Source organism: Cheilinus undulatus, linkage group 13 (genome assembly GCF_018320785.1).
Source record: "Cheilinus undulatus linkage group 13, ASM1832078v1, whole genome shotgun sequence".
NCBI classification, from domain to species: Eukaryota; Metazoa; Chordata; class Actinopteri; order Labriformes; family Labridae; genus Cheilinus; species Cheilinus undulatus.
In genome coordinates this window covers 33232481-33248708 of record NC_054877.1, presented here as the reverse complement: position 1 = coordinate 33248708, position 16228 = coordinate 33232481, and the positions used below count along the sequence as shown (strand labels likewise).

Genomic DNA, 16228 nt, shown 5'->3' with positions numbered 1-16228 from the left:
GTTGTATTACGGGTGCCCACAGGACTTCAAGCTCTATGTGATTCGACAGCATGCTCTGATGGAATTTCTACTAAATAAATATTTCGGTGTTTGGGCGGCGCCCCTGTGACCCTTTGCGTACTAAATATTAGGTAACAAACATTGAGTAATGCTTAAGAGAAAATGCTGATTTTAAAAAAATGTTTTCGGACAGATAGCCATGTCACGTTAGCATTTAGCTTAACTCTTGAGACGGGGAAACTCCTAACTTAGTTCAGTCTCAATTCACTCAGGAGTCAGGAAAACGACCGGTGGGATTTGGTTGGCGCTCCTTATCACATGCAGAATAACTGTAGTTGTTTATTTCTCACACATGTTTTGTATTAGTGTGCGGACCTCGGGGTGGCAATGTGTTAACTCGGACAGGTTAACTGGACTTTTAATAAACATCTGTCCGAAGGTCGACAGCCTCAACGCGACAGCTCCACTGAGGCAGATAAGGTTTTATCAGGTCACACCAACAAACCAGCCTGACAATATGACCACTAGGAGCTGACTACGACCGAGCAGGGACTGGTGTGAGATAAACTAGGACAATATTTACCACAATGGGGAGTCAGAGAAACAGCTTGAAGAAGGAAAGCTTTATTTTGTCTGTGGACGTAGGGACCACATCGATCAAATGTCACGTCTATGACAAGGAGGCAAAAATCCGAGGATCATGCAGAATCAAGGTACAAACCACTTCTCTCTACTTATGATGTGTACATTTATGAATCTGAATAATACTTGCACCATATCCCCAATCTGTAAACGTTATTTTGAGACAGTTCTGATGATCTCTGTGTTTCTTGTTGTGTAATATTGTGGCCAGGTTCAGCCCTTATATCCAGAGGTGGGACATGTGGAGATGGACCCTGATGCCCTATGGAGAGGGTTTATCACTGTGGTCACAGGAGCTGTACAAGGTACACACACTAACACTCATGTAGTTGCTTGAATCCAGGACTAAACCAAGGACTGAGGCTCTTTGGAGAAAAAAATAGTTTAACTATTGTGTTGGCATTCGAAAGTTAGTGTCTGGGTTGCTTTTATTTTAGTTTGACTGGTTATTAGATGATATGCTGAGATACAATTGTATTAATTCAAAACCCAGACAGGAATCCCACCAGGCTTGACTTGTGACCGAACTTGATTATAACATGTCCATATGACTCATTGGTAAATTCTGTTGAACCATTTTATAAGTTGGATAACTTGAAGGGTCTGAATAAACCACCCCTCATAGCCTAAAGTTGTTTTAAAAATGATAAATACATCCTCCATTTGAATAACTGCAGTCAGTAATTCCTAACTCATCCAATAAAAGAAACAGCTTCAAACAGATACTGTATTCACGTATGCACTGTCCACCAAAAGTATTATAACAATGAGGAAAATTCCTTTATTTTTGATGTAAACGGAAAACATTTGGGTTTTACTTCAGAATATGAATATGAAACAATAGATCTACATTTCAGCTTTTATTTCTGGGTATTTATATCTGGATCTGATACAAAACGTAGAAGATAGCTTTATTTGTAACAGAGCACCACATTTTTAGATGAGTAAAAGTATCGGAATGGGTTTACCTTTGTCTCATCAGTCTATAAAACTTTGTTCAAGAATTTTTGAAGGTGGTCTGTACTTTTTGGCAAGTTCCTGCCTGGCCTTCCTGTTCTTCTTGCTAATAAATGGTTTGCATCTTCTGGTGTAGCCTCTGTACTTTGGTTCATGATGTCTTCTGTTAGTTAGCTAGTTAGTGAAGTTTATTTCGAACATGTAAAAAAAAAAACATAACAATGAAAACATAGCCATGTACCTTCAGAAGACACATACAAATTTTGAAGAGAGATGAAACAAAAAAATTACAAAAACACTTAATGGTCAAGATTAGGCTACATGTTCGAAAAGGAGTAGGGAGAACTGCAAACTTATTTAATCCCACACCTTCTTAATACATTACTTAATAGAAGTCTTTATTATTCTGTAATGAAAACAATCACAGATAGATTTATCTGTATCAAATAATAAATAAACAGTAGATGGTGATAGCTTCACTCCTACCCTCTGGAGGTTGTTGCTGATGCCACTAACAGTTGTTTTATGGTCTTTTTTTTTACAGCTCTCACAATGTTTCTGCCATTAACTGCTTTTGTATTCCTTGAGCTTCTCATTTGACCTCTATTGAGTATACCAGTGGTTTCCTTTTTCTTCAGGACTTTCCAAATGGTTGTACTGGCTATGGCCAGTGTTTGTGCAATAGCTCTGATTGATTTTCCATCTTCTCTCAGCTTCACAATTTCTTGTTTTTCACCCATAGACATCTCTCTGGTTTTCATGTTGGTTACACCTCTAACTGTGAATACAGTCTGCACAGGCAAGACCCAAATCTGAAACTGAGTGTAGACATTCAGCACTATTTGAATAATCAATAAGCAATAGGACACACCTGGACACAGAACATACATGTCAGTCATATGTTCCATTACTTTTGCTCACATGAAAAATGGGTGGGTTCTTTAACAAATAATGCTGTCCTCTAGGTTGTGTTCCAAATCTAGATGTAAACACCTGGAAATAAAAGCTGAAATGTTTTGTCTTGATTATATTTTGTCATCTTTTGTGAAAAAGAAAAAATACAGGAATTGGTCTTGTTGTTCCAGTACTTTGAGAGGGGAGTGTATGTGCAGCACCATAAACTGACAGATATTAAGAATACATATACCTTGATGTCTTCATGAGCATAGCCAAGGAGAAATGTGTAATTTCTCTGAAGTTTTGTCTAATCTGTACAGGGAGAAGAGCTTGCTTTAAGATAGCATAATGGAGCATGTGTTTTGTGTCATTCCAAATGTGTTAGATTTTTGCACGTTGTATATCAGAACTTTTGCAAATGTTACAACAAAGACTATTTATCTGTTTTTGTAGTTACAGAATCTAATTGCTTTTCTTTGTGTTGTAGAAAACAAACTTAATCTCAATTAATCCTGTTTTCCATGTCATTTAATTCCATCACAATAACCAGTAGCTATTCGGGACTATCCTGGACCTTGGAAGATGTAAAAGCAAATATGAACAACATAAAATCAGTAAAAGGGGAAAAAAAAACCTGACTAGAAATATAAATAAAACATGTAAAAGACATAAAAACAAAAGGATTAAGAAAATAAAAGACAAAAACAGATTTCACACAGCTGTCATGCTAAGTTAAAAGACAAAGAATAGAAAATAAGTTTTAAGATATGATATAAAAGCTGGAAGGGGGGGGGTGTTAAAAGGTACTTTGTTCCACAATATGGAACCAACACAGAAAAGGTTTGATCATTTAGGGTTTTTTTTAATCTGTTATTTGGAACAAAGAGGTTAAACTGACCTGTACATCTCAGGGATCACAAGGGGGTGTAGACATTTAAGAGGTCAGAAATTACTGTGTGCTGATCTGTTTAAAGATTCTAAAACAAAATTTGAAAATAAAATTCTGAAATGAGCTGGGAGCCACTGAAGGTGAACCAGGATGGGGGTGAAATGTTCATGTTTTTGAGTACATGTTAAAAGTCAAGCAGCAGCATTTTGGACTGACTGTAAACTTGCAAGATAAGCCTGATGAACTCCAGTATGAGGTGTTTTACGGTAGCCTAAACATGTAGAAATAAAAGCATTAATCACTCACTCAAAGTCATTAAAAGATCATTTAATCTTGGATAGAAGCCTCAGATGATAATAAGTGGATTTAACAACAGAGTTTATTCTTTGATCCTATTTAAAATAATTATCAATCTCTATATCAAGATTTAACACTGTGGGTTTTATACAGTATAAGGTAACAGGGGGTCCAGGTCACTGAGAGGTGCATCCCGGTTCCACTAATAAGTTACCATGGTTTGTTGTATTTCCTGTGTTGAATGAGTTTCACTTTTATTGTTTAAAGCCATACATAATATTGAATGTAAATCTTATGAATTGCCTTAATACCACAATGCCTCTAAGAGCTTCACTGATTATTTTTATCAAAAGTAATAAATGCAGAGCAAACACGAATAAAAAATTCACCCAGTCCAGCACAGTACGTAAATGAATAACCCTACTAAGTGAACTACTCTCTTATCAGACTCTGTCGTTAAGTTGTTAATTTAACTCTCTGTTCTTTTAAAGCTGTACCGTGTCCTGTTGTTTGTTTAGCTTATATTGTACTGGTAATTTAAAATCTTGATATAAATACTATTCCTTGAATTCATGATTAAACAGCTTTTTAAATTATTTTTTATTTTTACATTTTTTTCAGTTGGCAAATATGAAAACAAACATTGACAGAACAGAACAGGCAGGAACATCAACAGGCAATGATAAGTGTAGCAGAAATTGGATACAGTAATGCAGAAGTATCAAAAATGAATGACCTGTACAGTTACATGGGCTTACACAGTCCACCAACATCCTGACAAGATCAGATTGTTTTCTTTCAGAATATTACAGCTGAAACTTGCCCATCATTTTCTAGTTAATCCTTTCTCCAGCTCTGTTTTCCAAGCCTCTTCTGACATACAACTATTCTTCTTGTTTCTACACTTTCAGTACAGTTTTTTGCTCTTCCCAATATTGTAGAATTAAGGGAACACATTATGTAAACAAGCCAGCTACTAATTGTCTAAATGGACAGTACTGTGCAGAAGTTTTAGGCATTTTTGGGCCAAAAATTGAGGATGAAGTAAGGCGTAGATGCTTCGAGTAAAAGTCGGCTCAGACTCTTTTTGGTCATTCAACAGACACCATATCAGACCAGGGGACTAAAATCTTGACCCCAGAGCAGAGCCACACTACAAGTGTGATTCCTAACCACCCATCTTATGCTGACGTCACCACTATCTCTCAGACTGTGTGCAAGTTCACAGGTCATCAGGGAGGCGAGTCAAAGAGAGTGAAGCATAGCTTCAACAGAAGCGTTCAATGTAACACAAGCCGTCTTTTGCTCTGACAAGAAGAATAAAACAAATAATTAATTATGGACTCTTCCCAGTGTATCAATCGGAGGACAATATGGCATGTAGAGCACAAAGGATTACAACTTAAGGTATGAATGTAATAACACTAGAGCCCGACTGATTGAATCGGCAGGCCAATTAATCTGGCTGATTATAGCATACCACAGATTAACCAACATCAGCCAGTATGTAGCCGATAAATTAACTTTTTTTTTTTTTTTTGCTGCGAGGGGATTCTGTCCCTCTGCTCCTGTGTGTCCCTGCTGAACTCAGTGTTGCCAACTTAGTGACTTTGTCGCTATATTTAGCGAGTTTTCAGATCCCTCTTTTTCAAAATAACGACTAGCAACAAATCTAGCGACTTTATCTGGTGTTTACAAGAAAGCGCGTATCGTTGTTGCTCTTCTCAGAGAGCAGCGGGTGCTGCCGTGGGCCCCTCCCCGTCCCTAAGCACTCACAGGCAGCCCAGTCCTCGTGCAGCAGTCCCTCTCAGCTGCAGTCGGACTCACTAGGCTGCAGCAGAGAAGAGGAATGAAACAAGAGAAACGGTGAGAGAAACTGCATTTTATTTACTCCATGGTAAGCTGTGACTTTATAAAACAATATAACACTACACTTTAGTGCCCCATGACAATAACATCCTCGCAGAAACATGCTGTTAGGGCATGTCAAGGAGAGCATGCTAGTTTTTTCACGTAAGTTTTAGAGAGCGTATTACAGCGTTTTAACGTCATCTCAGTTGCATCTTTGTGAAACGAACAGTTATAAATGCAGCTGCTAATTCCTATGTCCACCATTATCTAATATAAGACTGTTATACAGCAGTTTAATGTCATCACAGTTGCATCTTTGTGAAATAAAGATAAATGCAACTGTTAACTCACATGTCCACATTTGTGTTCATGTACAGCGGTGGTTCCCAACCTTTTCCAACTCAGGGCCCACTGTTAGGTCTACCCACTTCCAACCCCATAAATGCTGAGGCCATATAATGCGTTCTTTTTGATTGACGATTGAACGTAATGGACTGAACTGAATACAGGAGAAACATGTTGAAGCTTCACAGTCGCTAACACAGCATCTATAACATGTTGCAACACCTTCAGTATTATAGTTTTCAAGGAGCTGTCTACACAATAACCTCTAGATAACAACAAAAGTTCCTATCTCTCATTTGCTTGTCACATGTCTAATACTCGAAGGAAAAACAAAACAATGAAACAAATAATGAAAAGAATATTTGAACATTTTTAATATCCTTTTAAACATAATTGAGTTTTAACATTTAAAACACTTTTCTGTATATTTTTATATACCCCCCAACAAAAATCATACTATTTTGGAAATGATTTGGCGGCCCACTTGCAATGCCAGTGGGCCACGGCCCACAGGTTGGGAATCGTTGATGTACAGTATATATCCTGTGTATATCAGTGTCCTAATTTAATGTATCGGCCGATATATCAGTTATCGGCCAATATATTGGATATCAGCCGATATATGGGATATCTGCTTTTTTAGCCCCTAATATCGGTATCAGCATCGGCGCCAAAAGTCCCATATCAGTCGGGCTCTAAATAACATATCAAAGTAATCACTGTATGTTCACATAAATCTCCAGAGGGAGATAAATTGGGGGTTTAATGTCACTCTGGTAAATGATGACACGAAGATATGGAGTAAATGTTCTCCTGTTGGTAGGCATCAGGATGCAAGTCGTCAAGGTCAGGTCAGTGTGTTAAACTAGACGATGATGCAAGAGAATTTCTTAGATGCTAGTCTTGTCGAGTTGTGATTGTGAAGTGTCCTGGACCTGTCGTTAATTATATTTCACCACAAGAGGTTTGTCATTTCCAACGCTCATTATCAGGCTAGGCATTTGATGATAAGTGCAACATTGTAGTCGGTCCAAAATCTGGTTGATTTCTTGGAGTTGGAGCCACCTGAGGGCACCATTAGGCAGGAAGGAGGATTGACACAGTGCCAGTCGGGCTCTTGATTCCCTTGCATATGACCAGGTGAATGGGAATATAATTTGCAGAGATTACGAAGTTCATACCTTTTAGGCAGAGTAAGGGGTGGATTTGTAAAGTAAGCATGGCCTAGGGTGCCGTCCAGGCGTGTAGCCGGGTTGCCAACATCCCCTAGTCATGCTGTGGCCTGAAACCCACCAGCAGTCTCTGGGTATACTACTAGGGGTAAAAGGGCCCAGACAAAAGAGCTGCCATTGAGCTTGACCTTAGCTGCCGAACAACACGCGTGTATGTTGACATGTGTCGAGCTTGACTCTCCCTGTGTTTCATCATTCACTTTTTATCCACAATCTTTCTCCCATATCCCAACAGACTGAACCATTTATAACACTAAATTGATCATTTCAACCTTACAATTCTGCTGTTACTTTGTGAAAAAGATTTATAAGATTACTTTGAAATGTGGAAAAACTTGTTGAACCAATTCCCAACCTGTGCTGAGGAAGCTGAGGAACAAAAAGAGTTAGAAAAATCCTTCATACAGTATCTATCAGACATGTCCTTTATGCTCTCTGTACTTACATGATCATTTGTTTACAAAAGGTTTTCAATCATCCTGTAGTTGAAGAATTTTAAAAAGGAACAATACCCAGAACACAACCTTTTTTCACATGCTCTATTGTCACAAAGAAAATTCTTCTTTTTTTCTCTTGCTATAACCATTTAATGTCTGTGTATTGTTGTGCGGCTGGTTTAGATGCAGGGGTGCAGATGCGTCAGATGGAAGCCCTCGGCATCTCCACCCAACGAGGAACTTTCACAACATGGCACAGGTAAAATAAATGTGTTCAATGTAATTTAAGCACCTGTTATTAAGATTTAAGAGAAGAGAGCTGCGGCAGCAAACCTGTTCAACCTGCATTCATTTATTTTCCTCATGACAGGAAAACTGGGGTTCCTTTCCACAACTTCATCACCTGGCAGGATCAGAGGGCTGCTGACCTGGTGAGGTCCTGGAACAGGTCCTGCACCATGAAAGTGAGTCTGTTATTTTCATCTAGTTCATCAGTTTAGAGGGTAACACATAAAATAGTCGTTCTTATAAATAATTTTGTAGTGAAAAATAGTAGTACTTTATACTGTATGACTGTGATTGTTTCCATGACAACCTCAGGCAATACATGGCGTGATGAAGGTGCTTTACTTTCTGACCAGACAGAAGAGGTCACTGGCTGCCAGTCTGATTGTTTTCTCCACTCAACACGTCACCTTTCGCCTTGTGTGGGCTCTAACACACTACAAGCAGGTTTGTGTGCGTCTAGGCTGACATTTAAACAAGTTAACAACAGCAGGAACTCAAACTAAAGGTGGCTACAATTACCACTGGCACTGGTGCAGCATTTTTACACTGAAGAATGTAACATACTGCAAAGCTGTGACAAATCTACAGATTGTGTTGATTTTGACGCCACTTTAGACAAACTAGGAAATGTATCTCTCTGCTGTCGTCGTCCTTTCACATGTGTATGACCTGTTTGTTGACAAAAAAAATTTTTAAAAGCTAAATATGAATCTCTGCCATGGTTAAGGCTGCTCCTGCAGCAAGCTGCTTATGGTTTAATCTGGCAGCTACACCATGGCCACAGTGATAGCTATATCAAACACTAAACAAAACTATAAAGAATAAGATAAGATAAGACAGAATCATGTTCTAAATGATGTTCTAGTTTGCCTTTATAGAAACATCAACATTAAGTTCATTTGGTTTCACATCTGGATTTAAAACTCATCCTGGGAGCTGTAATCAGAATCAGACTTGGGTTTTATTGCCAAGATTATTTTCTCATACAAGGAATTTGACTTGGTGTTTGGCGCAAAACAAATAACACAGAGGAAGAATGAAAATACTAAGAAGCTTTTAAAATAGATTGTTAAAGAAAAAAAACAGGTGTGTGTTATTCTAACACACAAAGTCTGTAAACATGCATTATTCTGTCTGCTGGTTCTGAGGTTTAGTGAGAATCTGGGGGTGAAGGGCTGGTGCACTGCTCATTAGACTGACAGCACAGGGGAAGAAACTGTTCTTGTGGTAGGAGGTTTTGGTCGTGATGGATCATGGAGAGGGCCTCAAAAATTCCTTGTCTGGGTTGAGAGGGGTCAGCCACAATTTAACCTGCACACCTCAGAGTCCTGGAGGTGCACAGGTGGTGGAAAGATGGAAGATTGCAGCCAGTCACCCTCTCTGCAGAGTGCATGATACGCTGCAGCCTGTTCCTGTTCCCCACCATGACTGCAGGTAAACTAGGCTTGTATAAAGTCATGCGCATAAGTTTTAGGCATGGAGGGTGCTAGGATTCAAGTTTGACACATGTCAACATGGATCAAGCACAACTGCATCTCTTTTGAGACCACTGGTGGTTTTTGGGCCCTTGAGCCATCCACAGCACGACCAGGGGCTCAGAGAAACCCTATCACCCACCTGGACAGTACCTTAGACTGTGCTAATTCGTCAACCTTACTCTGCACTGAAAGTGTGTACTTTGTTATTTTTTCAACTGATTATTTTCCCATGCCCCTGATAATATGCAAGGACGTCCAGAGCACAGCCTTGATTGTGTGTCAATCCTCCATCCTTGATGGTGCCCTCAGGTGTCTTACTCACACACGCCGAAAGTTATGCACTGTACTGTATATATTACCAAGATAATATTGATTTGATAAGTTTTCAAAAGTTATTCAGGGTTTTTAGAGTATTTGTGGAACAAGTCTATAGTTTTGTTACAGCTCGCCTCCTACTGTTTTTTAAAATCATGACAGAGATAGTTTGGCATGATTGAGGATATACTAAATGTTGTCACTCATTATGTTATGTTGAGGTGTCTTTCAAAGGATGCATTTTTTAAACATTTACACGTTCCCACTAAGGGCCCACTGTGTAGTTCCACCTCTATTTTTGAATAAACTACTGAATTAAATTTTGTAAATATAACATTTTAAAAAATGAAACTACATTTTTGGTTTAGCTACATATTAGTTCCACATATCAGTTAGCAGTTTATAATACAGTTAATAATATTTACTGATATCAGCCCAGAGGAAGCAGTATCAGTCATTCCTTACTCATAAGTTCAGTTCTCTTTTCAGTTTCGTTTTGTTTCTTTCTTCTTCAGGTTCGTCAGGCCGTAACTGAAGGAAACTGCTGCTTTGGAACAATCGATACCTGGCTGCTGTTCAAACTCACTAAAGGTGTGTTTGGCATGTAAAGCTTCTGTTAATCCCACAACGTGGTCTTGCCATGTTAGGACAGTTTCCGCAGAAAACTGCACAGAGTAACATATGATTAGTCTCAAAGGGATTGTGTTTCACACAGTGACTAACAGGGTTTAAAGCTTGGGCTGAATGTTCTTGGTGTTCTAGGCTGATTGCCTCACTGTTTGGCTGAAATTCCTCAGAAATGTTTCAGCGATTCCCTGTGGGGAGGGGGGATTCCAGTTAAAGAAAAAGTTGTTTTCCATGTGGAGATGTGTTTTTAATGCATCTATTTCTGTGATTAAATCTTTTTCAGGACGTGTCCATGCCACAGATTTCTCTAACGCCAGTTCAACAGGAATTTTTGACTCGTACCAGGTGTGGCGTAAAAAGTGTATATTTTCTTTCTGCCTTTTTGGTGTGGTATTTTTGTCATATTAATGTCATGGGACTTTATTTCACAGATGTGTTGGAGTGGATTTCTTAGCTCTCTTGTTTCTCTGCCTCTCTCAATTTTTCCCAAAGTAGAAAACACGGGGTGAGTCAACTATTTCACTTCAGTTACAACAGATATTTTAATCTTCTTTAATCTTGTCTGTAAACTTCTTTAAATGTAAAAGTGTTAATGATTGTCAAGACAAGTATACTATTGGCTATCCACTGTTTTTCTGTCCATTTACCCAGGTGGTAATAAATCTTATACTGTTGGAGAGTCTGTTTATTCCCCTTTTAAATGGTGCTCGTTTTGTAAGGAGCATGTATTTGTGGGATGAACAGCAGATGTTCATCCCACAGATATGTAGGTTACGCCCATGAAAAATTTGCCAAATCCTCTCTGCTGCTCATCCTACAAATGCATGCTCCTTACAAATGTGGCAACATTTAAAAGGGAAATAAACAGGATTTCCAATGGTATCAGATTTTTTGCCAAGAAGCATTGTTACAACAAAGAAACAATCCGTCAAACACAAATGTACTTACTTTTGTTGTTGTTATTTAAGTTTTTATTAATTTTTCCATCATTCAATTTACATACACAGAGTGCTCACATTTTTTTCAATTTTTTGATACATGTTTAAAATAATAAGAAATCAAGTAAGGCAAAATAAATACATAAATTAATATAAAACAAAATAGAAACACGTAAAAAAGAAAGGAGAAAAAAAGTATATGTATACACCACGTTCCACATTATTATGCAGATGATATTTTTCTCTGATTTTCCTAAATATTAATGCAAATGACAGAATATTTTTCAAGTCATCAGCCATTAGAGCATAATTCAAATGTTTTTGAACAAATTTCATAATGACAAAAATTATTTTTTTTAAAATAAAAACCTCAAAATGCACTGTTCCACATTATTAAGCACAACAACTTTTTAAAATATTTTATAGGTTGTAAAGAACTGAAAATGGTCATTTGTAGAAATTGCAGCATCAGGGGGTCATATTTCCTGAAATCAAAGCTATTTCAATCAAAAACATCTTAACAGGACAAGTTCCATGTTAACATTGGAGCCCTTCTTTGATATCACCTTCACTATTCTTGCATCCATTGAACCTTGTGAGTTTTTGGAGAGTTTCTGCTAGAATTTTTTTTTTTTGCAGGATGTCAGAATATCCTCCCAGAGCTGCTGTTTTGATGTGAACTGCCTCCCACTCTCATAGATCTTTAGCTTGAGGATGCTCCAAAGGTTCTCAATAGGGTTGAGGTCAGGGCAGGATGAGGGCCACACCATGAGTTTCTCTCCTTTTATGCCCATAGCAGCCAATGACACAGAGCTATTCTTTGCAGCATGAGATGGAGCATTGTCATGCTTGAAGAAAATTTTGCTACAGAAGGCACCATTCTCTTTTTGTACCATGGAAGAAAGTGGTCAGTCAGAAACTCAATGGACTTTGCCGAGGCCATTTTTACACCTTCAGGGACCCTAAAGGGGCCTATCAGCTCTCTCCTCATGATTCCGGCCCAAACATGACTCCGCCCCCTCCTTGGTGATGTCCCGGCCTCATTGGGACATGGTGGCCATCCACCAACCATCCACTACTCCTCCATCTGGACCATCCAGGGTTGCACGGCACTCATCAGTCAACAAGACTGTTTGAAAATGAGTCTTCATGTATTTCTGGGCCCACTGCAACCATTTCTGCTTGTGAGCACTGGTTAGGGGTGGCTAAATAGTAGGTTTATACACGACTGCAAGCCTCTGGAGGATCCTACACCTTGAGGTTGGTGGGACTCCAGAGGCACCAGCAGCTTCAAATACTTGTTTGCTGCTTTGTAATGGCATTTCAGCATCTGCTCTCTTAATCTGATGTATTTGTCTATCAGAAACCTTCCTCATTATGCCTTTATCTGCACAAACTCGTCTATGCTCTGAATCAGCCACAAATTTCTTCACAGTATGATGATCATGCTTAATTTTTCCTGGAATATCGAATTTTTTCATTCCTTGTCCAAGGCATTACACTATTTGACACTTTTCAGCAGCAGAGAGATCCTTTTTCTTTCCCATATTGCTGAAACCTGTGGCCTGCTTAATAATGTGGAACATGTGGAAAAGTGCATTTTGAGGTTATTTTTAAAAAAATAATAGTTATCATTATGAAGTTTGTTGAAAAACATCTGAATTATACTCTAACTGTTGATGACTTGAAAAATATTATAACTGTCATTTGCATTGATATTTAGAAAATCAGAGAAAAACGTTGTTTGCATAATACTGTGGAACGCGGTGTAGACAGTCAGTTAACCCCCCATCACAGTTACCTATTCAGCTCTACCTGTCCCACAGGCTGAGCCCTTAAAGAAAAAAGAAATTTGTTCCAAACTTCATCAAACTTCCCTTTTTTATGATTTATTCTAGCTATAGCTTTTAAAAGGAGGCAGTTTCTGTCATGTTGATCCAAGTTCTGGGGTTAAATGTGCTTGCTTTTTGTGCTGAGTTTAGTTGTCAGCTGTTGGTGCTGTTTATGTGGCTGGTTTAGACTGTGGTGTGTGTGATTTCTCTCAGACATGACTTTGGCTCCACTGACCCTTCCATCTTTGGCGTGTCCATCCCCATCATGTCTGTGGTGAGTTGTCCAGGTCTGTGGCCTCACACTCTCTTATCAGTATGATTGATAAAGTAATCATTACGACTCTCTGATTAAACTTTATTTCAGAGTCAAGTTGATGTCAAAGCAATCATGCTGTAAACAGGAGCGTTCATTACGAGTTATTTAATTACTCAGAAGCAGGGGCAGTTTTGACGTAATGACAATGATGAAATAATTGAGAGATTAACCTCAGTATTAACAGATGTAATTTTTTCACACAGCTTCTGTATGTTAAATGACATCCTGTGTTCCTTTTCTGTAGATGGCTGACCAGCAGGCAGCCATGTTTGGGGAGTGCTGCTTTGACGTTGGTGATGTTAAGATCACAATGGGAACAGGAACGTTCATGGACATAAACACAGGGAGCAAACCACACACATCTGTAGGAGGTAAAGCAACAGTAAAGTTAAATTTTTATAGTTTTATACAGATCTGTCAATAGCAACACCGAAGTCAGAAGGGTACTACACAAAAAATATGACCAAAAAATATGGACAATTTAATTCAAGTTGAAGAAAAAATGTTGTAATACTCCTTTTTTGACTGCAGAGGCACTATTTGCTGTAGGTTTATCTTGTCCAGCATCCACCACATTTCTCGGTTAAACCTTAACCTCCTAAGCCCCTGCATGTACATATGAGGTCATTACATTTTTGCTTTCTTACAACAATTTCAGTGATGGGTTCTCTGCAGTCACATGATTTTGATGATGCACGATATCCATTGGAGGTCAGGGAGTGGGGGGCAGCCATTAGGAATGAATGGGAGCAGGAATGTCAGAACTTTACAGCTCTAAATGGACCTGTACACTGCAATTATCATCAGAAAATTTCTCCATACATTGAGTACCATCCCTATACTTCACAGAAGGGATTTTTTTCCACAGTATAAGTGATTTTCCTGGTGTGAAGCAGATCAATATCATAATTTATTCAGTCCTGCAGGTCAAGCTAGATGTAGGGAGACAAGAATCTGAGGAGTCATGAACTAAGTTTAGAGGCTTGCTGAGCCCCTTTGACATACAAAACCCCTAATTTTGTCACAAACATGCTTTTAATCAAAACAATGATATGTTACCAACTGAATAAAAATTGTGGGATGAACGCAAGAGTAAATATGAGTGGATCACAAAAGATCCTGTGCTATGAAACAGCTCTTTAATGTGAGCTACTGTAGCTTGCTCCTGTTTAAGTGCCAGTTTCCTTTCCTCCGTCCTTTGTTGTTATCAAATCCACATTTAAAAAGCCAAACTGTTACCAAATGAAGAGCCATTTGGGAGCCAGACAACCAGCTCTACTGAGCTGAGCCAAATGATCTTGATCTCTTTAAAGAGACAGATTTCCTGTCGCAACTAGCAAAACTGGACAGACATCAGCTGAGAAAATGTGGGCAAGATCAGAGTTTAAATTGCTGGACAGCTTTTTGGAAACGGACTACACACAAGCATTGCCTGACTCTGCTCATCCAGCCTTTAGGCTGAGGCTCTTTTATTCCTGCCTTTTTTGCTCGAAAATTCCCCTACTTTTGGACACAAAAGTAGCTAAAGAAATTACAATGTCTTTATTTTCAAACACTGAAAGTTTGACATGGTCATTAACAGCTCAAAACATGGCCTTTTTGATAGAGTTTCTCTATGTAGAAATCAATACTTGCCCCCTAAGGGGAGTTGTCCGCTGCTGCATGATGTCACCTGCAAAGAACCCACTAGAGTTTATGAGATAATTTTCCAAACTATACATTGAATTTTAAATAATTTGCTTTGATTTTGGGAGAATTTGCTATTACATTTTCTGGATTTTTATGGAAATTGTAGGAAATCTGTTTGCATATTTTGTAAAGTTTCATTTAACCTTTTTTTTTTTTTTTTTTTAACTGTTTTGAAGTTTATTGGTATTTTAAAGGTAATGTAGGAAATTTGTATTGATATTTGAGGTCAATTTAACATTTAAGACATTTTAGGTATTATTATGGTCATTATGGAAACTTGTTTGTAAATTTTAAAGATTTTTTGGGTGGGAATTTGCTGTTAAATTTCAAGTTATTTTCACTTAAATTTTGAGAATTTTACGGGCATTGATTATGGCTTTTTATTGATTGGGAATTTCAGGGATGTCCTTTTTAATATTTTAAATTTTGAAGAATTTAATGAAATTTTAAAGAAATTTGATTGGAATAATTGAGGGAATTTGCTTAGGATTTTTGAGACATTAAATGAAAAATTGGGATTTTCATGTTCATGTTTTAGAATTTGGTGGGATGTTTTGGGGGGGCACGTAGTGTTTTTTTTTGTTTGCTAGAATTGAATGTAAATTTCAGGGAATTTTTTTTTGGATATTCAGGGAATTCTTGATCAGTATGATGTGTTTTTGGGAATATATTAATTTTGGGGAGGGATATAGAGTGCTTTAAATTTTTCAGGAATTTAACATGGAATTTTTGTGAAAAATTTTCTTGTAATTTTTTGACATCATGATGAAGTTTCACAGCTCAGGTTTCAGGAGGTTAACCCTTAGAGGTCCACAGGCTATTTTGCCACGTTGATAATTTTCCTTTGACAAAATAAAGCACTCAAAAGAATGAATACCAAGCTCATGTTTGGTATAACATTTTTCATCACTACCTCAACTTTATATAATGAAAACTATATTTTTTAAGTTTGATTTACTGTATTAGATATAGGGCCTCCAAAAAACACGTCACCCCACAAAGATGGATTTTTAAAAATTATCTTAAACAATATATTGTCATTTTTAAAGAGAAATTATAATATCCTGAAATTATGAAAATATACCAATGCCAGTCCTGTACAGCATGGTCCACTGTCCCCTATGTGTAACATTAATTTTTATATCAAATTTTATCAAAATAATTATATTTCCTGTTTTACTTGGCCAGTTGATATCAA

At 37.9% G+C, this 16228-nt stretch overlaps 1 protein-coding gene across 2 annotated transcripts in view; it reads left to right on the top strand.

Moving 5' to 3' along the window:
* Positions 1-17: 17 nt before the first annotated feature.
* gk5 (glycerol kinase 5) overlaps positions 18-16228 on the top strand; it is a 28575-nt gene continuing 12364 nt past the window's right edge. Inside the window, exons 1-11 of one of the 2 annotated variants that reach the window (XM_041802666.1) lie at positions 18-131; positions 367-713; positions 854-947; positions 7731-7806; positions 7918-8011; positions 8148-8279; positions 10144-10219; positions 10539-10600; positions 10687-10760; positions 13239-13299; positions 13586-13712. In XM_041802666.1, coding sequence (XP_041658600.1) covers positions 588-713; positions 854-947; positions 7731-7806; positions 7918-8011; positions 8148-8279; positions 10144-10219; positions 10539-10600; positions 10687-10760; positions 13239-13299; positions 13586-13712 — 922 coding nt within the window. In that variant the 5' untranslated portion in view covers positions 18-131; positions 367-587. Of the gene's footprint in view, positions 714-853; positions 948-7730; positions 7807-7917; positions 8012-8147; positions 8280-10143; positions 10220-10538; positions 10601-10686; positions 10761-13238; positions 13300-13585; positions 13713-16228 lie in introns of both variants that reach the window. The other variant, XM_041802665.1, reaches the window with a different exon arrangement.